The sequence below is a fragment of the Molothrus ater genome, chromosome 2 (assembly GCF_012460135.2).
Source record: "Molothrus ater isolate BHLD 08-10-18 breed brown headed cowbird chromosome 2, BPBGC_Mater_1.1, whole genome shotgun sequence".
Lineage (NCBI taxonomy): Eukaryota > Metazoa > Chordata > Aves > Passeriformes > Icteridae > Molothrus > Molothrus ater.
This window is the reverse complement of record NC_050479.2, coordinates 2,806,100-2,829,855: the sequence shown is the minus strand read 5'-3', so window position 1 is coordinate 2,829,855 and position 23,756 is coordinate 2,806,100. Positions and strand designations below refer to the sequence as shown.

Here is a 23,756-nt window from a genome sequence, read left to right as displayed (position 1 = left end):
GCTGCAGCGCACACCAGAACACTCAGACTGAGAGATGAGGATTAAAGAACTCCAGCTACAAGCACAGTCCATGAGAATCAAGCAGAGCTGTGTTCACACATCAGTGATTTGCAGACCTCGCTGGTTTTCAATTAAAAACTCCAAATTAGCTGTTACGCCTCCAACTTTTACTTTCATATTTTTAAGTCTGTTTCAATGTATCTGATATTTACATATTATAGTATAATTATACCTACCATACCATGGCTTGGAGTAGGTTAATTGCATAGGAAGACTTACTACGTTTACATTTTTTTCTTTTTTTTTTTTTTCCTTAAATTACTCTTTTTTTTTCCTTCTTTTTTTTCTTTTTTTTTTCCTTTTTAAAAAGCACAGTAAAGAGTCTGAGGACAAATTATTCAACTGTTTATCATACATAAGACTGCATGACTATAATACAAAGGGCTTGTCTTTTCATTTAACGTTACAATATACACAGCAAGTCCGGACTAGATCTTACAATCTGAACACAGGTATTTAACCTTTTCCATGCTGTTTATGTTTACAATGCACAGAAGTCCTGTAACCAAACTGTGTAGTAAAGCACACAAAACTGGACTGTAACATAACACAGTATGCAGAAGCACTGGATTTTATGATTTTTTTTTTTGTTGTTTTGTTTTGTTTTTCTTCTTGATGTAGAGGTTATTTCTTTGAACTGCTTTAGGTTTGGTGGGGGTTTTTTGGCGCTTGCTGAGGGGTGGCGCGTGGTGTTACCCAGATTCCATATTACCCTTCTATTCCTAGACAGCAGTAAGAACTGGATTCCTTTGATTTGATATTGCTAAACTCAGCATTCTTTTCTAAGGTGACAGCCTTCCAAATCCCATAAACTTCTCTGAATTACTGAGCTTCAAAAGAAAACCAACCAAAAGAAAAAAAAAAAGGGGGGGGGGGGAAATCCGCTTTCATCCACAGGGTTGATGTGTTTGTACAAAATGAAATATTTGATTAGGAAAACCATGATTTACAAAAAAAAAAGCTAATCCCAAGGATTCGTTCCCATTTACATGGTAGTCAGCTGCTGTGTTGCCACTGTGAGTATAAAAAATTCCACCTTTTTGACTGAAAGAACGACTTGGCCGCATGGAATTGACCATTTGCTGCTAAAATTAACTTTTCCAAGGGCTGACTGGCAGAGGTAGATCACTGCTTCTGTAAGAGAGGATGGGCAACACTGTTCATCTGGGATGGGCAAGCAAGGAACTCACCTTCATTCCTTCACCAAGGTGTTTTTTCCTCATGCAGCTTTTTTTTTTTTCCTTTTCCCACAAAAAATAAAAATAAAAATAAAATCTCTTGGATGGGCCCATAAATTTTGCAACTGCCAAGCTGACTGTGTTATATTAAGGCAGCGTTACCCAAAAATTAGGCACCTGTTAAATACAGCCTGCTAACCTCAGGTCTCCCTTGAGGGTTTTGCTTTACTCAGCCTATTATTTTTTTTGGACCTGTTCATGCAATCAAGGTCTTTGCCTTCAAGTTTACAATTTTGTTAATAAGGAATACAAGAATCAACTGCTGGTTTCATAGCTTCTGGATCTAGTGTCCCTTTTAACCTTCAGAAGCCTGAACACACTGATAATGTAACAGATGTTATAGTCTCCAAGTAGATGTCAATCTATTATCTTCAGTACACAGATTGCTGTAAATGTATTGGCTATGAATTCAACAACAGTTCCAGTTTTGTTTAAGCAATAGTACAGCCATAATTTTTCAACTGACATTTAAAAATGGTCTAGTTACACCTTGTGTCAAAGTGCAGAACTGCTACATTATTGGTTACAGACATCTATGTGCTATAAAAACAGCTTTGGTACAATAAATTATCAAAAAAGAAAATAAATTTTTGTAAAATTCACAGCATAATTGTGAGGCAAAAAAGCAGTCACATAAAATTCTGCATTTTTTTTTTTTTTTAAAAATGTTCAGGATGAACAGAAGACGTCTTTGTGCAGAAGTAATGGTGGAGAAAACCACGTGCCGAGAAAAAAGCAAAAGAAAAAAGTAAAAAGCAGGAAGGGACACAGTTGTAGCTATTTCCATCAAACGCAAACCACTACTCCTGTGACCTTCAACCAATAAGGAAGTCAACTTTATGACACACGCAAAGTGACCTTGCAATACCTTACAATAAGTGGGTCACAAAAGTCTATTTTTAAAAGAAAGGCCTCTTGAATTACCCATTCTCTGTGTTTTCAGCATTAAGGACTGTCTGCAAAAGCATGTCCAAAAGTGATTGCATCTGAAATGGTAGGCTCTTCTAACTTAAGAGTCCAAATCCATAAGGCCAAAGGTTATCCCAAAGACCACCACTTAGACCTCCCCAGGACTGGCCAGGACCGACCCGTTGATTGCTTCTCAGTGCACCTCAGTTATGAAACCAGTCAGATTTCCATCCTAACTGCCCGTGGGCTCCAAAAGGTGGCACCCACAGAATTCCCATCACAATTGCTGCTTTGATCCTCAGTAGATTCAGAAAAGGAGAGTTCTGCTCACCGCCACTTCGCATGCTCAATGTGCCTCACAAACTCCGTCACAACCGTCCCTTTTTACAGCTGAAGAATAATATATTTGTGTAATCTGAAGGTCCCTCTTTCTTACAGTACTGCATTTCTGTGCCCATGGTTGTTTGGGGAACTAAAAAAAATATATATATTACTCACTCCCCCTCCCACCCGAAAAACTTCAAAGGGCCTTTTTTTAGAAATCATGTGCAATGCCTTTAAAAAGAAACTAGTTTGCAACTATGACTAACATTTGAACAATAACCCCTGTCGAATGAGAGCAAAAAAAAAAAAAAAAATTAAAATTAAAATTAAAATTTGAATTTAAAAAATCAAAACCCCTCCCCAAAAAAACCAAACTATGACTAGGTTGTGGCAAGTTAAAATGGGGGAAGCAAAAGGTGAACACCACTAAGCTATCCGTTAAGGTGGGCCCAGACATGGCTCTTAAAAAAAAGAAAAAAAACAACCAAAAAAAACCTCCCCCCAGCAAAAAACCAACAAAACAAAAAACTTCATTGTCCCTTTGCAATCTTTTCAAGTTTAAAAAAATAGTCAACTTTGCCCTCCTGTAGCGGTTCAGTGAGTTTATCTCCTTCTGATTCAAGCAGCTTTGCACTTTGTTTTTTTTTTTTTTTGGAAAAACACCACTTCTATAAAAACACACAAGAAACAAACTTAGTTTCAGTTTAGTCACGAGCTAGCCACAGGACTTTGCTGAACACAAACTCCTGTCATGGGAGACTCTTCTCTATCAATGCCTTGCCTCATGGCAAGGTGTCCTTCAGTCATGTAATGAGCAGGACCTGTATTAGCAGAAAACTGGTACGTGGGATGTCCAGCTATGCCAGTTTCTTGGCGCGGATTAGAGTAGACTGTTAAATTCATGTCCATAGCTCCGTTCTGTCCAAAGTCCAAGGTATTAGCAGCCACTGGGCGGTTCTGATAGGCCTGATTGCCTTGGTTACCAGTAGAGGAGGAAGATGTAGAGGAAGAAGTAGTTGAGGAAGACAGGGATGTCATGGAGTGGTGACTGTGGCCCACCTCCATAGAATCCTGGGTGGAGGAGCTGTTTGTTGGAGAATTGTAGACTCTCGGCCTGGTCCGGCTGCCCAAGGCTTGCTGTCCATGGTGGTGGTGGTGGTGGTGGTGATGGTGGTGGTGGTGGGAGCTGTTGCCGTGGTGATGGTGTAATGCGTTCTGTTGCTGAGGGTTGACATGGAAGGTGGTTTCCTGAACCGGGTGGTTCTCCACGGTGACCTGGGTGGGAGCTTCGGTGGCTGTCCAACCGATGGGAGGGGGAAACTGCTGCCGAACCTGCAAAATGCCAGGGACAATGCTGACTCACAGCTGTCCTTCCACCCAGCCACAGAATCGTAACGGCTGCGAAAGACCACCCAACCATCCAACACCATCCAACCATCCAAGAGCATCCAACCATCCAACACCATCCAAGACAATCCAAGACCATCCAACCATCCAACCAGCCAACCATCCAACACCATCCAACCATCCAACACCATCCAACCATCCAACACCATCCAACACCATCCAACCATCCAACACCATCCAACCATCCAACACCATCTAAGACAATCCAAGACCATCCAACCATCCAACACCATCCAACCATCCAACACCATCCAACCATCCAACACCATCCAAGACAATCCAAGACCATCCAACCATCCAACACCATCCAACCATCCAACACCATCTAAGACAATCCAAGACCATCCAACCATCCAACACCATCCAACCATCCAAGACCATCCAACCATCCAACACCATCCAAGACAATCCAAGACCATCCAACCATCCAACACCATCCAACCATCCAACACCATCTAACCATCCAAGACCATCCAAGACAATCCAACACCATCCAACCATCCAACACCATCCAACCATCCAACACCATCCAACACCATCCAACCATCCAACACCATCCAACCATCCAACACCATCCAACCATCCAAGACCATCCAACCATCCAACACCATCCCACCATCCAACACCATCCCACCATCCAACCATCCAACACCATCCAACACCATCCAACCATCCAAGACCATCCAACCATCCAACACCATCCAACCATCCAAGACCATCCAACCATCCAACACCATCCAAGACAATCCAACACCATCCAACACCATCCAAGACAATCCAAGACCATCCAACCATCCAACACCATCCAACCATCCAACACCATCCAACCATCCAAGACCATCCAAGACAATCCAACACCATCCAACCATCCAACACCATCCAACCATCCAACACCATCCAACACCATCCAACCATCCAACACCATCCAACCATCCAACACCATCCAACCATCCAAGACCATCCAACCATCCAACACCATCCCACCATCCAACCATCCAAGACAATCCAACACCATCCAACCATCCAAGACCATCCAACCATCCAACACCATCCAACCATCCAACACCATCCAAGACAATCCAACACCATCCAACCATCCAACACCATCCAACCATCCAACACCATTCAACCATCCAAGACCATCCAACCATCCAACACCATCCAACCATCCAACACCATCCCACCATCCAACACCATCCAACCATCCAACACCATCCAACCATCCAAGAGCATCCAACCATCCAACACCATCCCACCATCCAACACCATCCAACCATCCAACACCATCCAAGACAATCCAACACCATCCAACCATCCAACACCATCCAACACCATCCAACCATCCAACACCATCCAACCATCCAAGAGCATCCAAGAACATCCAAAACCATCCAAGACCATCCAACTTCTGACCACCTTGTCAACCAAGTGTCACATCCAGTCGGTTCTTGAACAACACATGAGCAATTAAGTTATTTGTATTTATGCCAAATTTTTTAAATCTTAACCGAGCTTTGCAGTTGCATGATTATTCTAGAAATGCAGGCATGCCCTTAAAATTAATTTCCAAGACTTTTCTATCTTGAACAATATATGAGAGATTAAATTATTTGTGTTTGTGCCAATTTTTTTAATCTTAACCAAGCCTTGCAGTTGCACAATTACTCTAGAAATGCAGACAATGTACTTAAGAATAATTTCCAATACTTTTCTATCTTGAACAACATGTGAGAGATTAAGTTATTTTATTTATGCCCATTTTTAAAAACATTAACCAAGCCTTGAAGCTGCAGGATTATTCTAGAAATGCAGGCATGTACTGAAGAATAATTTCCAATACTTTTCTATCTTGAGCAATATATGAGAGATTAAGTTATTCATATTTATCCCATCTTTTAAAAACGTTAACCAAGCCTTGCAGTTGCACAATTATTCTAGAATTTCAGGCATGTCCTTAAGAATAATTTCCAATACCTTTCTACGAATACCTTAAGAAAAATGAATGCACATCCTGGATGTTATTTTCAAACACTTAAAGGAAGTCTGATAAGTGACTTTGCTGTCAAAATTATAGGAGCAGCTTTACATTATAGTAATAATAACAGCATTTGTACAACACTTGGAAAAATAAAGCCCTGACCTCTGGCTCAGGAGCCTGGAGACAAAAAGCAAAGCAAATGAAATTAAAATGTTGTAGCTCATACCTTGAAAGGTGCAAGCAGCATTAGAGGAACCACTGGAACAAACACAGCTGATTAAAGGCTACTAAAAAAGCAAGGTCTGTCTACACAGCAATGAATGGCCTACATGTGGGAGAATGTATGGTTTTATGTGTCCTGCATTACCTGTGGGCTGTGTGTTTCACAGTCCATGGCTTGCACAGCAGCAGTGAAGTGCCCACCGCTGTGTCGATGCTGGTGCGTGGGGTCCGACCGCGCCCTTCCGCTGTTGCTCGTGCCAGAAGATCCACCTGGAAAACCCCAACACGCTCAGTGACCAAAGGGACAAAGAATTTACAGCTATCAAACAATGGCAGCATGAAAGGTTTATAAAGTGCCTCAAGGGAAAAGTATAGGATCAATGTTAATCACTCACATTTTTGCTCATCTAGTTGGGTTTTGAGGGGTTTTCTGTTTACCTGTTCCAGCTGATTAAAATAATTGTTTAGTGATCATGACTGATATTTTTTTGACAGTATGGGAAAAAAAATAACATTTCAGAGAATCATGGAATATTTTGAGTTGGAAGGGACCCACAAGGATCATGCGGTCCAAGTGCACAAACCCCCAGCAATCCCACCTGGGCATCCCTGGCAGCGCTGGCCAAAGGCTCCTGCAGCTCTGGCAGCCTCGGGGCCGTGCCCATTCCCTGGTGAGCCTGGGCAGTGCCCAACATGAGGAAACAGAATTTTATCACCTGTTAATGACCAAAACCCACCTGAGCTTGAAGATGTACTAGAGGTGGTTCCTGAAGACTGTGACTGCTCCATGGCAGGACTCGTGGACACGCTGTTACTCGTGTTGGTACCTTCGTCCGCCGTTTTCTTGAAGAAACTGTGCTGCAGGGCATAGTAGGGCTGGATTCGTGTCTTGGGGTCATAGTCAAGCATCCTTAAGATGAGGTCTTTGAACTTCAAGTAGTCAGCTACAGTATGACCTGACTCCCCAGCACGGCGCCCACCCGGCCCTCCTGTCTCAACTCCCAGGATATTGTGGAGTTTGCGAGTTCCTGGTGGTTTGTATTCCTGTGGGGAGGGAGGAATGGCTGGGAGTCAGTGTGTGAAACACAGATTCTGTATAAAAACTCAAATCAAGTAAGGAAACTGTTCAACACGACAGGAAATGTTATTTAATTGACAAGACAGAACAAAATAAACAACAGAACTGCATTTTCAGTAAGACGGTGCAAAACAAAGTAACAACTCACCATTTTACATATTTTTATCTATATTTATTATTATCCTAATTGTTTTACCTACCCTTTTTCCATCTTTGGTCTTCTTCAAGTTCCAAGTGCTATCTGGCAACTTCTCAAAGAACTTTCTTGCTTTGGGTGCTTGGTCGAGGATATGGGTTGGTGGTATCCCCAAAACTTCCACTATTTTATTCATCTGATCCACCTGTCCCAAACAAAATGGGTTGGTGAAGGACAAGTGACAGCCAGCCCAGCTGTGGCACAAATGCCAGCTACTCATACAAGCTCTAAGTTAATTAATTTAAGAAAAATTTAATATGGACAAAACAAATTAAAGAGTAAGAGGGAGACACAGAAAATTATGAACAGGTAATTTTGTGTCCTGACAAAAGTCCTGTTATTGATCAGAATTACCAGATTTTCCTGATTTATGCATTCCAATAAACAGATGAAAATCATGATGGGGATTACCAACAAAAAACCCCAATTCCTGGGAGATAACTCACCTCATTTGCCCCACTAAAGAGAGGCTCTCCAGTGTGCATCTCGACTAAAATACACCCAAGGGACCACATATCAATTGCAAGGTCATAAGGCATTCCCAGTAGCACCTCTGGTGATCGATAAAAACGACTCTGGATATATTGGTATATCTGCAAGAAAAGCACCTCCAAGTCACCATCACACACAGCATCCCAAGGGAATGAAAATCCCAAGTGACAAAACACAGCTGCCATGAAATCCCATTTTGGTGCAGGGAAAGATGAGGTATCAGGGATAATAAAATCTATGCATATATTACATTAATGAAAGTGTCTAATTGTTAATTTTTAGGAAAATATTATGGTCACAAAAAAAAAGCAGGAAGTTCAGCTTGAGTCACGTCATGTTTTTGTAATTGTGATTCTTAACATTTCAAAATGATCTTATTATTGATAAATAATGGATTTGGATAAATAATTCAGATGTGATTTCACCTGGTCTCTTCCTTCAGCCCTTCCTTTTAGTTTATAGCAAAAAGTTCTTTTATTAACCTAAACCTCTGTCTCATTTCTGCTTCCTAAACAATATTCCATATTCTGATCCACTATTTCTAAATTTATTCTGGGAAAAATCAACGGGGTGCTACTGGCCAGTGCCAGCTCCTCAGAAGACAACTGGGGCACTTTTGGTAAACTCAGTCCATGAATTCCTGAATTCTTTTCCAACAGATCCAATCTGCAGTGTCACTAATCATAAACAAGGGACATGCTAAAGGAATGCTCATGGAAAGAGGAATATAGATGGAGTAAGATAATAATAAAAGAGTATTCTGTTTATTTAACTTAATTTTTTGTTTTAGTTATTAGCACTGCAGATTTCTACCACTAAGTACTGGTGCATTCTCCGCTGACAGCACAAAAACAGCCAAGGAGAAAGGAAAAAACATGGAAAATTTATAATATTTTGGTGGATTTGTATCTACTAGAGCACTAGTAGTGCTAGTGGAGGAAGGAAGTGGAGGATTGTCAAATTGCTCAAAATAAGGTGTGGATGTGACACTTTTTGACTTGGTTTAGTGGTGAACATGGTGTTCCTCCTTCATGGTTGGACTCAACCTTAAAAATCTTTTCCAGCCTTGACAACTCTGGGATTCTGAGCTCTTGTGGCCTGTGGATCTCTATTTAAAATTGAGTTATTATTTTAAAACTGTTGTATTTGTGTTGCCCCTGGACAAAGGGAGGAATGCTGAATCTGACTCCATGTTCTCAGAAGGCTAATTTATTATTTTATGATCTATATTATATTAAAGAATGCTACACTAAACTATATTAAAGAATATAGAAAGGATACTGACAGAAGGCTAAAAAGATAATAATGAAAACTGGTGACTCTCTCCAGAGTCCTGACACAGCTTGGCCCTGATTGGCCAATGAGTGAAAATAATTTACATGAATCCAATGAAACAATCACCTGTGGGTAAACAATCTCCAAACACATTCCACATGAGCAAAAGAGAGGAGAAGCCAATCAGATAATTATTGTTTTCCTTTTTCTCTGAGGCTTCTCAGCTTCCCAGAAGAAAAATCCTGGGTGAAGGGATTTTTCAGAGAATGTGAATACCCCATAAAACCATCATGAATGAAGCTCCAATGAGCTAGATGAGTATTACAGCTTAAAAATCCTGCATTTTTCACCAGCACCAACAGAATTCTCACCCATTTCCCCCCCCCAAAACTCACCCTCTGCCCAAGCTGACACGAACTGCCAAAATCCACGATCTTGATGGCGCTCCTTTTGGGGTTGCAGAGCAGGATGTTCTCTGGTTTTAGGTCACAGTGAATGATGCTGAGCTCGGGGGTGGCCAGGAAGAGCAGGGCCGTGCACATCTGCTGCGCGAACTTGCGCGTCAGGTTGAGCGACACGCCGCGGAAGTTGGTGTTCCTCAGCAGGTCGTACAGGTTGTAGGACAGCATCTCAAACACCAAGCACAGGTGGTTCCTGAACATGAAGTGACGTTTCAAATGCACTGGGGAAAAGGAGAAAATGTCATTAATGCACTCTGAGAATGATGGGGTTATTGCAACACAGCGTGGAGGAAGGAGGAGCGTCAATAAAATAACAGAGCATCGGTTTTCTTCCCTGCTTCTGTGGTGTTTACAAAGTATTTCTGCCAAGGAGGCAGAAATTTCTGTCTTGGAGGACAAGAGGACATTTCCACATCCTCAGGTGCACCTCAATAAAACTGGAAAATTTTGTGAAATCTTTTAAATGCTCTGATCGATGTGTAGGAAGCTGGGCACTGAGTAAATAAGAGGACTGGGGTTTTTTCCTGGTTTCATGGTGTTTGCAAAATATTTCTGCCATGCCTGGGGCACAGGGGGGCATTTTACACATCCTTGAGTGCAAAAACTTGTGAAATCTTTTAAATGTAGGAAGCTGAGCACTGACTCAAACAAGAGCATTGGGTTTTTTCCTGGTTCTATGGTTTTTACAAAATATTTCTGCCATGCTTGGAGGAAAAGAGGACATTTTCATATCCTCAGATGCACCTCAGTAAAACTGGAAAAACTTATGAAATCTTTTAAATGCTTCTAATCAATGTGTAAGAAGCTGAGCACTGGGTAAAATAAGAACATCAGGTTTTTTCCTGGTTCTGTGGTGTTTACAAAATATTTCTGCCAAGGAGGCAGAAATTTCTGTCTTGGAGGACAAGAGGACATTTCAACATCCTCAGGTGCACCTCAATAGAACTGGAAAATTTTGTGAAATCTTTTAAATGCTTTAATCAATATGTAGGAACTGAGTCAAATAAAAACTTTGTGTTTTTCCTGGTTCTATGTATTTACAAAATATTTCTGCCAATTTCTGCCATGCCTGGCGTACAGAGGGAGATTTTACACATCCTTGAGTCAAAAACTTGTGAAATCTTTTAAATGCTTTCATCAATGTGGAGGAAGCTGAGCATAGAGTAAAACAAGAGCATTGGGTTTTTTCCTGGTTCTGCAGTTTTTACAAAATATTTCTGCCATGTTTGGAGGATAAGAGGACATTTTCATATCCTCAGGTGCACCTCAGTAAAACTGGAAAATCTTGTGAAATCTTTTTAAAAGCATCTTTTAAGTTTATTTAAAGTTTAAGCATCTTATTTAAGCATTTTATTTAAGTTAAAAGCACCTTTTAAGTTTATTTAAAAGCATCTTTTAAAAGCTTTAATCAATGTATAGGAAGCTGAGCACTGAGTAAAACAAGAGCATTGGGTTTTTTCCTGGTTCTGTGTTATTTATAAAATATTTCTGCCACTCCTGGGTAAAGAGGGGCATTTTACACATCCTTGGGTGCAAAAACTTGTGGAAACTTTTAAATGCTTTAATCAATGTGTAGGAAGCTGAGCACTGAGTAAAACAAGAGCATTGGATTTTATCTGGTTCTGTGTTATTTACAAAGTTATTTCTGCCATGTTTGGAGGACAAGAGGACATTTTCACATCCTCAGGTGCACCTCAGTAAAGCTGAATTAACCAAAAACTTGTGAAGGGATATATGATCAAAGTAAGTTATCACTCCCTTACATGTAGAGAGGAAATATTTAATTGTGAGAATAATTTAAAATACACAATGATATCACTGCAATTTTTAAGTTGATCACTTCAATTAATAAAACTGATCAATATCCCCAGGGAATTGTATTCATTTCCTTTCAGTTTATGAAAGGAAGCAATCCAAGACTTTATTTTCATTAAATAAATTGAAATATTCATCACATTCCTCTGTTCAGAGGCCAGCAGGGTTTGCCACTGTCAAACCTTCAGGTTGCCACAAGAAAACTGTAACAGGAAAAACATTTCAGAGAAAAAGCAACACGTTCTCCTTTCTGGGATAATAAAATCTTGAATATGAGCACCATGAGAATTCAGACTTTTAATTAAGGTGGATTTTTGGTCAGCTTGGTGGCCATGGATTTGTATTCTCCATCACCCCAGAGCAGTTCCTTCTGTGTCCTTTACAACTCACCTGAGGTGGAACATTTTGCTCCCAGCCTGATGCCATTTCCTGCCACACATCCTTGTCCAAATCCCCGTTCTCTCACCTTTGGAATTCTCCTCCCACCATTCCATGTCCTGCTGGGCTTCCTACACTTGGTTCCAGCCCCTCCCCAGAGTTCCTGAGCTTGTTGGGCCCCCCAGTTTGGCAGGAACCACCCAATATCATCACAAGTATTCCAAAATAGATTTGGCAATCAGCTGGAAGCAGCCTAAGCTCTACAGAAAGATCCAAACCATTCATCATGCAGTAAAAATGAGGAGTAATTCATTCCATACCTATGTAGTATTTCATCTCAGTGTCATGTTTGTTCATCAGCTCGAGAAGTCTCACTTCAATCTGGGCCTGGTTTAGGAAAGCCTTCTTGTTTTTGATGATTTTGATGGCCACCCACTCCTGCTCCACTCGGTCATAAGCCTTCACAACCTGCAGGAGAAAAATCCATCAGGAAAATCCAACTTCCAAAACCCAGCCAAACTCCCTTGTTCAACTTTCTGAATTCTCCTTTTTAATTCTATTTCTTCTGAAGATACAAAAAAGCTACAACTCGTTTATGATGTTTATTGCAGTGATGTCACTTTATGTGCAAATAAAATTATCTAAACCAAAAATTGTAAAAGGACTGGTAAATCTGAGAAAAACTAAAACCAACAAAATAAAAGCTCCATCCTTCTTCCAGCCTTGGCTAAAGCTGCAACCAGTCAAAACAAATGCTGCTAATGACATTTATAAGAGGTAGGATCCAGCACAAACTATTGTTTTAAGTTAAAAACCCAATTCAAACTAAAAACCTAACCCAAACTAAAACCAAACTCAAGTTAAAAATGTCAACAGATGGCAAAAGGTGGAGGATTTCTCATTGTAAAATGCAACACACACTGAAATATAATTAAATGTTTTCCTGGAAATAGCACAAAATATGAGTGTCTGAACAGGCACTCAGGATAACAGGAGTGAGAAAAAAGAGTTTTCATTTCAAAACAAAGCAGAAACAGCACTTCAAATGAACCACAGCTGTGATCCACAGCAATGATAAGAACACCTAAGGAGCCTTTACCTGTCCAAAGGATCCTTTGCCTATCAAAGAGTCGATTTCATAGCGGTCCATCCACTTCTCCCCATTTTTCACAATGTAGTCATAGTTGTCATCATCATAACCATCATTGTAAACTTTCCTCTCCTTTTTGTGACTGGAATCATCTCCCTGGCCCTGCTGATGCCGCCGTTTTTTTTTTGCATAGTAAACCTGGAGGGGAAAAGGAGCTTCCTTAAGAGCCCTGTTTACAACTGCAGCTCAAGAAAGAGGAAAATCAACTTTTATTCAGCATCCTGTGGTTTGAAAGTGGAATTTCTGCAAGTGGAAAACCAAGCAATCCTCCCCTCCTATTGCTGTGTTTGAAGTCAGGTCATTTGTCCAAAGGAAAGTCTTGAATAATTGAAGAACTGGGAAAGCAGAGTTAAAGAAATGTACTGACACTACTAAATAATAACTGATAAAGGTACTAACACTGATAAGTAATAGTAATAACTCTGATAAATGTGCTAACACTAATAAATAATAATAATAACACTGATAAACATGGTAACACTGATCTCTGAAGTCACAGATGCCAAAAAACAGAAACACCCCAGCACACTGTGCACACAGTAAAATTCAAAATGCTAACGAGCCTGGAAACAAGAATTACCATTGATGTTCCTACAAGACTGGGAAAGAATTCCAAGGAAGTCATTAATCACCATAAAAATCCCTTCACATTCCTTTTAATTGTCAAAAATTTGAAACTAACTGCTGCTTTCCTGTATTAACCTGAACAACTTTGTATTTTCCATTTGTCTATAATATGTCATTCAATAATTAAGGGAAAACACTTTAGCATTTCCCTTATAAGCTCTCAGAAACATTAATAAAGTTTTATTAAGCTCAAAGTGTGCTCGTGCCACTCGTGACTCCTTGTCCTGCAAGCTCAACATTTGTTTATAAAACAACAGAAGATAAATCCCAGGATAAAAGATTTCCTGTGTGCTGGACAGAAAGCAGGACTGTGACAGCCATGACCTCAAACAGGACGTGAACAACTGAGAGAAAACTTCATTTTTTGGATCTCTTGATGGGATTATTTGTAGAAAATCCATTGAAATCATGTGTTGTAACAAACATCAGTGCATTGAAGACAGCTGCAGCCATTACCTCATTAATATGCTTGTATGTTTTGATCAAATCTACGGAGAGTTTCCTCAGTGGAGCAGTGGCTGGATCACGAAAAGTTTGGGGCATCCGCCTCTGGAATGGGAATATGACAGAAATTAGAACAAAAATAGGAATTTAATGGTATAGTTACTACATCAAATTGTGAAATTCCTCATGGAAATGAGCTATTTAAATGCAGCAGGTCTTTTTTTAACTGACAATAAGAAAAACCCCACACCCAGTTTAGTTACTTTTTGATATATTAATAATTTTAAATATATTAAAAAATTTTCAAAAAGGAGTAAATTCCAAGATTCCTACCTCTCCTGCCACTACACCCAAAAGGTTTAATCCAAATCTCCTTTGACAACAAAGCCTCTCCTCCATCACTCCTCCTCCTCAGGACTGACACATGAACTGTCACCACATTTGAGGTACACATACTAAAGTTCACAGGAACTGCTGGAGAACTGGGCCAGCTCACCACATTCAACTGCACTAAATTCCAAATAAATATTGGAATAAAATAAAACCAGAATCCAGGACTACCAAGAGACAAACCAGCTCTGAGGCCATTGCTGGGCCTGGAGCAGAGCCTGGGCCTGCTCTGACCTCTGCACACAGGGATAGACACAGGGACAGACACAGGGACATCCAGAATTCCCAGAATCCCTGGGTTGGGAGAGACCTTCAAGGCCATCGAGTCCAGCCCAGCCCCAAGAGCTCAACTGAACCCTGGCACCCAGTGCCACATCCAGGCTTTGTTAAACACACCCAGGCATGGGGACTCCACCACCTCCCCGGGCAGCCATTCCAGAACTTTCTCACCCTTGCTGGAAAAACCTTTTCCCTGCTCTCCAGCCTGGATTTCCCTTGGTGCAGCTCGAGGCTGTGTGCTCTGGTTGTGTCAGTGCTGCTGGAGAAAGAGCCCAGGGCCAGCTGAGCCCAGGCCCCTTTCAGGAGCTGTGCAGAGTGAGGAGGGCAGCCCTGAGTCTCCTTTGCTCCAGGCTGAGCACCCCCAGCTCCCTCAGGGCTTCCTCACAGGGTTTGTGTTCCCAGCCCCTCTCCAGCCTCCTTGGCCCCTCTGCATGTGCTCAGTGTCCCCAGGTCCTTCCCAAGCTGAGGGGCCAGAGCTGGGCACAGCACTCCAGGTGTGCCCTCAGCAGTGCAGGGACAGAATGACCTCCCTGCTCCTGGGACGGACAGGGACAGACACAGGGACAGACACAGGGACAGACACAGGGACAGACCCAGGGACAGACACAGGGACAGACACAAGGACAGACACAGGGCCAGACCCAGGGCCAGGCAGGGCCAGGCAGGGCTGAGGCCCCTCTCTCTCCCTGGGGCTCCTCTCCAGGCTGAGCAGCCCCAGCTCCCTCAGCCTTTCCTGGGCACGGAGCTGCTCCAGGCCCTTGCTCAGCTCCAGGAGCTCCTGGCCCTGCTGTGCTGAGGAGCCAGAGCTGGACACAGCAGCCAGAGGTGCCCCCAGGGCTGGGCACAGGGGCAGCATCAGCCCTGACCTGCTGGCAATGCCCATCCCGATGCACCCAGGACACTCTGCTGGCCCAGGGACAGCTTGGTGTCCCCAGGTCTCTCCCCAACAGGGCACCCCCAGCCTGGGGCTGGTCCCCTCCAGGTGCAGGACAGAAAACCTCAGGGTGAGTTTGAGCAATTCCATCAGAGAAAAGCTTCTTCTGTGCATGTTTTCCATCAGAATTATTGAACTAATAAAGGAGTTATTAAATGGAGATGTCCAGGAAGGCCTGGAGGTGGCACTCAGAGCTCTGGGCTGGGGACAGGACACAGCTGGGATTCATCTTGGAGACCTTTCCCAACCTAAATGATCCTGGAATTCTGTGATAGGAACTTGAAAAAGCAGAAGTCACCTCCTGTGACTGAAGAGAGTTTGCCATTGCCAAGTCTACCTTCTAGTTTTTATACAATAACTGAATACTTATAATGGTTACTGCACAAATAACCCTTTCTTTTCTTTTTCCCTCAATGCCAAAATAAAAAGAATCACATTAAAGTTACCCAAAAAGGTCTCACAAAAAGAAATTAAAGAGAGTTTGTGCTTCTGAAACTGGATATGCACTGAGGTACCCGAGGGACCACCCTAGAAAGCCAAACTCCCCTTCTCCTCCTGTGTGGGCAGGGGGAAAAACCATTAATTTTATTTTATTACAAGTACAAGCACTTTGTAAACATCAGGAAACTGTTTGAAAGTTTCCTAAACAAACCATCAGACATTTACAAAACATTTTTGTTTCTTCCTTTCATCTGGCAAACAAATGTGGCCCATGAAATAAACCCCACCTCAAGGGGACCTTTAGGTTCTCTCCCTCAGCACTGAGCAGCAGCAAGTCCTGATCCAGCTGTCATTGTTAAAGCATCTCCAAATCCAAATATTTCCCTCAAATTCCTTAATTCTGACTGAGGAGAGGTGTTGGAATATGGGAACACCGGTGGGGTTTGCTGGTGAAAGAAACCAGGAGGTGGCAGAGGAATATCAGGAATATTGGCAGGGCTCAGTCTCTGTCCTGAGCTGGATGAGCAGAACAGGGATTTGATTTTTGAGGGAAAAGTCTCAATGTGGAAGAATTCTATAGTTCTGACCAACTATTCTGACAAAAAATTGCTCTGATTTGGAAAGGGAGTTTGTATGACAAGTCTTGATGTTTATTTTCTAATTTATAAGTCAAATTTGCTTGCTTACCACGAAAATAAAGACTTAATTTCCACTCTGAAATTAACAGCCTAGTAAAACAAAAAAAAAAATCTGAATTATCACCATCCAAAAATTGTAAATAATTTAAATTCTGCAGGCTACTGCAGCCAGTCCCTTCTTTAACAATTGTGCACTTTGACAATCTCACATTTCTGAGCACACTCCTGAACCTGTATGAACTTTTCAGAAGTTTGATTTTGCTCCCTGGGTTCATAAAGTTTTGGGTTGAGTTTTTTCCCTCACGCTTTTATACTGTGAAATTTGTAATATTCCCTTCTTTATTCAAGAGAGATTCTTTCTTCCTGATGATGGAAGAGCACAGAGCAAAAGAATTTTGTCTTTTATACAACAGCACTGTCCAACCCTTTATTGATGGAGTTACTCTGATTTCTGACTTGGATTCAAGGAGTGCTCAACCAGCAAAGAAAGGGAAAAAGGGGAAAGGGGAAAGGAGAAGGGGAAAGGGGAAAGGAGAAGGGAAAAGGGAAAGGAGAAGGGGAAAGGAAAGGAAAAAGGAAAAAGGAAAAAGGAGAAAAAAGGAAAAAAAAGGAAAAGGAAAAGGAAAAGGAAAAGGAAAAGGAAAAGGAAAAGGAAAAGGAAAAGGAAAAGGAAAATCTCCCATTTCACAAGCCTCAGTCTCTATCTGGTGGCCAGACAGCAACACTGCAAGCTCAGCTCTCTAAAACCAGAACACAAATCAATGAGATGCTGCATCTCAGGTCTGAGAGAAAAGAAATTAATTACAATTCTAAATTGTAATTAAGCAATAAGGAAATACCCACCAAAATGTGCCATTTATGTGTCCTCAACACACTGGTGACAAAGCACATTTTATGGGAACTGTGACTGTGAACTCAGGTGTGCTCTTTGAACTCCCAGCCTTTGGGGATGGAACACACAAGAAATTTCTCTCTTTATGGGCATTTTCTTTTTTGTCCAAATAGATGGCATTGCTCCTTTTAAAAATATTTTTATTTTGATTATGGAGAATTCTGAGCTGTTTATGAGATGCTTTAATTCAGATTTTTTATACAAAAAGAAAGCTCCACCAATATCCACATTCATTAAAAGAAAAAAAAAGATAAATTCAGCTGGTGTATACCACATGTTCCACTTCACAAACAGAATAAATAATGAAGTTTTCATTGTGTCAGGGCAACTTTTAGCAAGAATTTCCAAATGTAATTGTTTAATTGACCTGCATGGCCACACTGATGACAGAGACTGCTGAAGTTAAACCATCATTAACAATAATATTGAACAGGTGGCAGCAATACCTGAATTGAGGATTTTAAACTGGAGCTACAGCATGAACTTGGCAATGATCTTAACGTGGTCAGTAAAATCTCTGGCCAAGATGATGTGGTCAGAAAACATCAAATTCTGCAGGTAATTATTTATACTCATATATATATATATATATATATATATATATATATATATATATATAGATAGATAGATAGATAGATAGATATATATAGATATATATATATAGATATATATATAAAAATAAAATTTATGTAATATATTCTATATATTATAGGTTGTGTAATATTATATATTGTATATTGTATATTGTATATTATATATTATATATTATATATTATATATTATATATTATATATTATGTATAGTATATTGTATATTGTATATTATATATATTTATAATATATTATATATATATAATTTTTTATATATGCAAATTATGTTAGATGAACAGAACTGTTTCACAATCAGCCTGACCTTCCCATTCCAGGTGTTCCACAAAAGGTGAACTGCTGGAATTTGTTACCAAAATCTCACCTAAGCTCCTTTATCAGATAAATAAATTTTCTAATAATTTTGTAATTAAATGAAAAGAGTTTCAGGTAATCTGAGCATCAAAACAGAGCAGCAAAAAAAAAAAAGAAACTTTGAAGTTGTGACAACTTTTAAGCTCTTATCTTTCATTCCCATCAGGCTGTGTTCAACTCACAAGATGGAACCAGTTAGAACTGGACAGAGAAATATTCATTTATTGCCACTGCAGGAGAAATATCCCAGAGATCCCAACTTTTCTGTTCTCCCTGGACCATGTGCTCCCACACTTCCCTGAAAGACTCAACAGCCACAGCCAAGAGCTGGACGCCTCCTGCCAGCACTATTTGGGAAATGAAAGCCTTAAAAAATAACTCCTGAAGGAAAAAAATGTAAAAAGACAGAGCTGGAAGGTTTTAAGTGTAATTTAAAACCTCATAAATAAGAGAAAAACAAAACAATCTGGCTGCTCTTGGAGTATCTTCCTAGAATTCTTTGATCCTTGTCAGTGATGGGTGTGGGGACCACAGCCAGAAAGAAATAAGTGCAAGAGAAAATTAAGTAAATAATCTTTTAAGATCAACTTATATGTAATTATTTATATTATTTACATTTAATATAAATACAGATAATTTATATAATCTGAATATAAATTGTCATTATTGTTCCCTAACCTTTAATCTGCAACTGTGAGTGATTCCCCAAAAACCAGAATATGGCCTGCAAGCCACTAGAACCAGAAATGCAAGCAGGACAGAGCAGGAAAAAACCTCATAAATGCACAAGCAAGACCTGGCTTCCCTTTCTCTGCTGATGAATTAAAATCATTGCAGGAGCCTGAACCAGACACTCCATAAAAAAAAGGAGCCAGTCTGCAGCAAAGACACAAAATTAACCTGATAATCTAATGTAATCTAAATGCATAGGTTGTATAGAATTTAAATATAAATTGTCATTATTGGTCCCTAACTTTTAATGATTCCTGTGAATGCTCCCCAAAAACCAGAATATGGCTTGTAAGCCACTGAAACCCCAAATGCAAGCAGGAATAAAACCAATAAATTCACATTCCCTTTCTCTGCTGATGAATTAAAATCATTCCAGGAGCCTGAACCAGACACTCCATAAAAAAAGAGGAGTCGGTCGGCAGCAAAGACACAGAAATAAACTGGGAGAGAATCCTCATGTGGAGCTCAGGGATGGGTTTGGGAGAGGCGTCCCGGGCAGCACCGCGGCGCTGCGGCCAGCAGAGGGGGGCGGCAGCCCGGGAACGGCTGCGCTGCGAGCCCGCAGGCCGGGAGGGAAATGCCCATTTCCAGAGCCCAAATCCCCCATTCCCGAGTCCAAATCCCCATTCCAGAGCCCAAATCCCCATTCCCGAGCCCAAATCCCCATTCCCGAGCACAAATCCCCATTTCCAGAGCCCAAATGCCCATTCCCGAGCCCAAATGCCCATTCCCAAGCCCAAATGCCCATTCCCGAGCCCAAATCGCCATTCCCGAGCCCAAATCCCCGTTTCCAGAGCCCAAATCCCCATTCCCGAGCCCAAATCCCCATTCCCGAGCCCAAATCCCCCATTCCCGAGCCCAAATCCCAATTTCCCAAACCCAAATCCCCATTCCCGAGCCCAAATCCCCATTCCCGAGCCCAAATCCCCATTCCCAAACCCAAATCCCCATTCCAGAGCCCAAATCCCCGTTCCAGAGCCCCAATCCCCATTCCCCGAGCCCAAATCCCGATTTGCAGAGCCCAAATCCCCATTCCCGAGCCCAAATCCCCATTCCCGAGCCCAAACCCCATTCCCAAACCCAAATCCCCATTCCAGAGCCCAAATCCCCATTTCCCAAGCCCAAATCCCCATTTCCAGAGGCCAAATCCCCATTTCCCAAACCCACATCCCCATTTCCAGAGCCCAAATCCTGATTTCCCAAACTCAAATCCCCATTTCCTGAGCCCATACCCCCACTTCCAGAGCCCAAATCCCAATTTCCAGAGCCAGATTCCAATTTCCAGAGCCCAAATCCCCATTTCCCAATCCCAAATCCCCATTTCCAGAGCCCAAACCCCAATTTCCAGAGCCCTCTGGAAGGGCTCACCCACCCACAGAAGTTACTCATGGGGCATCCCAGTGGGGTGTTGTAGGGCACCCAAAGAAGTGACTTTTAGGGTACCTAAATGAGTTACTTTTAGGGTACCACATGAAGTTTTAGGGCACCCTAACAGTTTACTTTCAGGGCACCCATACGAGGTATTTTAGGACACCCAAAGGAATTACTTATGGGGTGTTTTAGGGCACCCAAAGAAGTGACTTTTAGGATACTCAAATGAGTTACTTTTAGGGCACTGAAAGAAGTTTAAAGGGCACCCTAAGAGTTTGCTTTTAGTGCACCCAAATAGGGTGTTTTAGGGCACCCAAAATAGTTATTTTTAGGACACCTAAAGAGGTTATTTTAGGGCACCCAAATGGGGTGTTTTAGGGCACCCAAAGAAGTCACTTTTAGGGTATCTAAATGAGTTATTTTTAGGTGCCCAATGAAGTTTTAGGGCACCCAAAGAGTTTACTCTTAGGGCACCCAAAGAGGTTATTTTAGGACACCCTAACAGTTTACTTTTAGGGCACCCAAATAGGGTATTTTAGGGCACCCAAAAAAGTGACTTTTAGGATACCCAAATGAGTTACTTTTAGTGTACCTAAAGAAGTTTTAGGGCACCCAAAGAGTTTGCTTTTAGGGCACCCAAACAGTTTACTTTTAGGGCACCCAAATGAGGTATTTAAGGGCACCCAAATAATTTACTTTTAGGGTACCTAAATGAGTTACTTTCAGTGTACCTAAAGAAGTTATAGGGCACCCAAAATAGTTATTTTTAGGGCACACAAAGAAGTTACTTTTAGGGCACCCAAATGGGGTATTTTGGGGCACCCAAAGAAGTTACTTTTAGGGTATCTAAATGAGTTATTTTTAGGTACCCAATGAAGTTTTAGGACACCCAAAGAGTTTACTTTTAGGGCACCCAAAGAAGTCATTTTTAGGGCACCCAAAGAGGTTATTTTAGGACACCCTAACAGTTTACTTTTAGGGCACCCAAATAGGGTATTTTAGAGCACTCAAAAAAGTGACTTTTAGGATACCCAAATGAGTTACTTTTAGTGTACCTAAAGAAGTTTTAGGGCACCCAAAGAGTTTGCTTTTAGGGCACCAAAATGGGGTATTTTAGGGCACCCAAAGAAGTTATTTTCAGGACACCCAAAGAGGCTATTTTAGGACACCCAAACAGTTTACTTTTAGGGCACCCAAATGAGGTATTTAAGGGCACCCAAATAATTTACTTTTAGGGTACCTAAATGAGTTACTTTCAGTGTACCTAAAGAAGTTTTAGGGCATCCAAAATAGTTATTTTTAGGGCACACAAAGAAGTTACTTTTAGGGCACCCAAATGGGGTATTTTGGGGCACCCAAAGAAGTTACTTTTAGGGTATCTAAATGAGTTATTTTTAGGTACCCAATGAAGTTTTAGGACACCCAAACAGTTTACTTTTAGGGCACCCAAATAAGTTACTTTTAGGACACCCAAACAGTTTACTTTTAGGGCATCCAAAGAAGTCATTTTTAGGGCACCCAAAGAGGCTATTTTAGGACACCCTAACAGTTTACTTTTAGGGCACCCAAATAGGGTATTTTAGGGCACCCAAAAAAGTGACTTTTAGGATACCCAAATGAGTTACTTTTAGCGTACCTAAAGAAGTTTTAGGGCACCCAAACAGCTTACTTTTAGGGCACCCAAATAAGTTACTTTTAGGGCACCCAAATAAGTTACTTTTAGGGCACCCAAAGAAGTTACTTTTAGGGCACCCAAAGAGGTTATTTTAGGACACCCTAAGAGTTTACTTTTAGGGCACCCAAATGGGGTGTTTTAAGGTACCCAAAGAAATTATTTTTAAGGCACCCAAGGAGGTTATTTTAGGGCACAGTAACAGTTTACTTTTAGGGCACCCAAACAGTTTACCTTTAGGGCACCCAAATAAGTTACTTTTAGGGCACCCAAAGAAGTTACTTTTAGGGCACCCAAAGAAGTTATTTTTAGGGCACCCAAAGAGGTTCTTTTAGGACACCCTAACAGTTTACCTTTAGGGCACCCAAATAAGTTACTTTTAGGGCACCCAAACAGTTTGCTTTTAGGGCACCCAAAGAAGTTATTTTTAGGGCAGCCAGTTAGATTATTTTAGGGCACACTAAGAAGTTGCTTTCAGGGCACCCTAACAGATTATTATTTTTACATCTGTACCCTAACAAGTTATTTTAGGGTACCCAAGCAGGTTGGCTTTAGGGCACCCAAACAGTGACTTTTAGGCTGTGCAAAGCTGTGGCACCCAGGCTGTCCCAATGCTCCAGGCTGCTGATGGTGGGAAATGCCAGGAAACTGAAGCTCCCAGACCCCAATCCTTGTCTGTCTGACGGGATGGGAGCCACTGCATGGAAAGAATCCAACCTTAAAGGATTAAACTCCTGAATCTGCCTGAAGTCACCTTTTTCCTCCTCCTGTTTTTATGGATATATTAAAATCAAACTATCAAGGCTCCTCCAACAGCCAATTCCTTTTGCTGCATATTAAAATCTGGATTTTCTGGATGATAAACTTTGGAGAAAGGAGGCTCAGGGGGGACCCTGTGGCTCTGCTCCCAGGGAACAGGGACAGGAGCAGAGGGAATGGGCTCAGCTTGGACAGCAGCAGCAATTTGCCCATGGAAAGGGAGCTCAGGCCTTGGCAGGGGCTGCCCAGGGAGCTTTGCAGTGCCCAGCCCTGCAGGTGTCCCCTGCAGGTGGCACTGAGTGCTCTGGGCTGGGGACAGGGTGCCCATGGGGCACAGCTGGGACTCATCCTGGAGATTTTTCCCAACCTAAATGATCCTGGAATTCTGTGGTATGAACTGGCAAAGGCAGAAGTCACCTTCTGTAACCAAACAGAGTTTGTCATTATAAAAGGCTGCTCTGTGTTAGAAACTCTACAAGGAGATGACAGAGAGAACAAGGGGGGGGATCCCAGCAGAGGAACGAAACAACCACCTAAAGATGCTTCCAACAATGTTCTCTGCAAGGTTCCTTTCCAGAATTGACATTTACAGGACAGAACTTGATCAAATTTTTGGATAGAAAACTTTTATC

The 23,756-nt window shown here is 41.5% G+C and overlaps 1 protein-coding gene across 2 annotated transcripts in view; it reads right to left on the bottom strand.

The window, feature by feature from the left end:
- Window positions 1-382: 382 nt before the first annotated feature.
- DYRK1A (dual specificity tyrosine phosphorylation regulated kinase 1A) overlaps window positions 383-23,756 on the bottom strand; it is an 82,021-nt gene continuing 58,647 nt past the window's right edge. For both annotated transcript variants that reach the window (XM_036382741.2, XM_054514018.1), the window contains 9 exons: window positions 14,067-14,159; window positions 12,933-13,121; window positions 12,154-12,301; window positions 9,575-9,861; window positions 7,859-8,005; window positions 7,417-7,557; window positions 6,876-7,182; window positions 6,284-6,408; window positions 383-3,863 (listed from right to left, as the gene is read on the bottom strand). In XM_036382741.2, coding sequence (XP_036238634.1) covers window positions 3,240-3,863; window positions 6,284-6,408; window positions 6,876-7,182; window positions 7,417-7,557; window positions 7,859-8,005; window positions 9,575-9,861; window positions 12,154-12,301; window positions 12,933-13,121; window positions 14,067-14,159 — 2,061 coding nt within the window. In that variant the 3' untranslated portion in view covers window positions 383-3,239. The remainder of the gene's footprint in view (window positions 3,864-6,283; window positions 6,409-6,875; window positions 7,183-7,416; window positions 7,558-7,858; window positions 8,006-9,574; window positions 9,862-12,153; window positions 12,302-12,932; window positions 13,122-14,066; window positions 14,160-23,756) is intronic.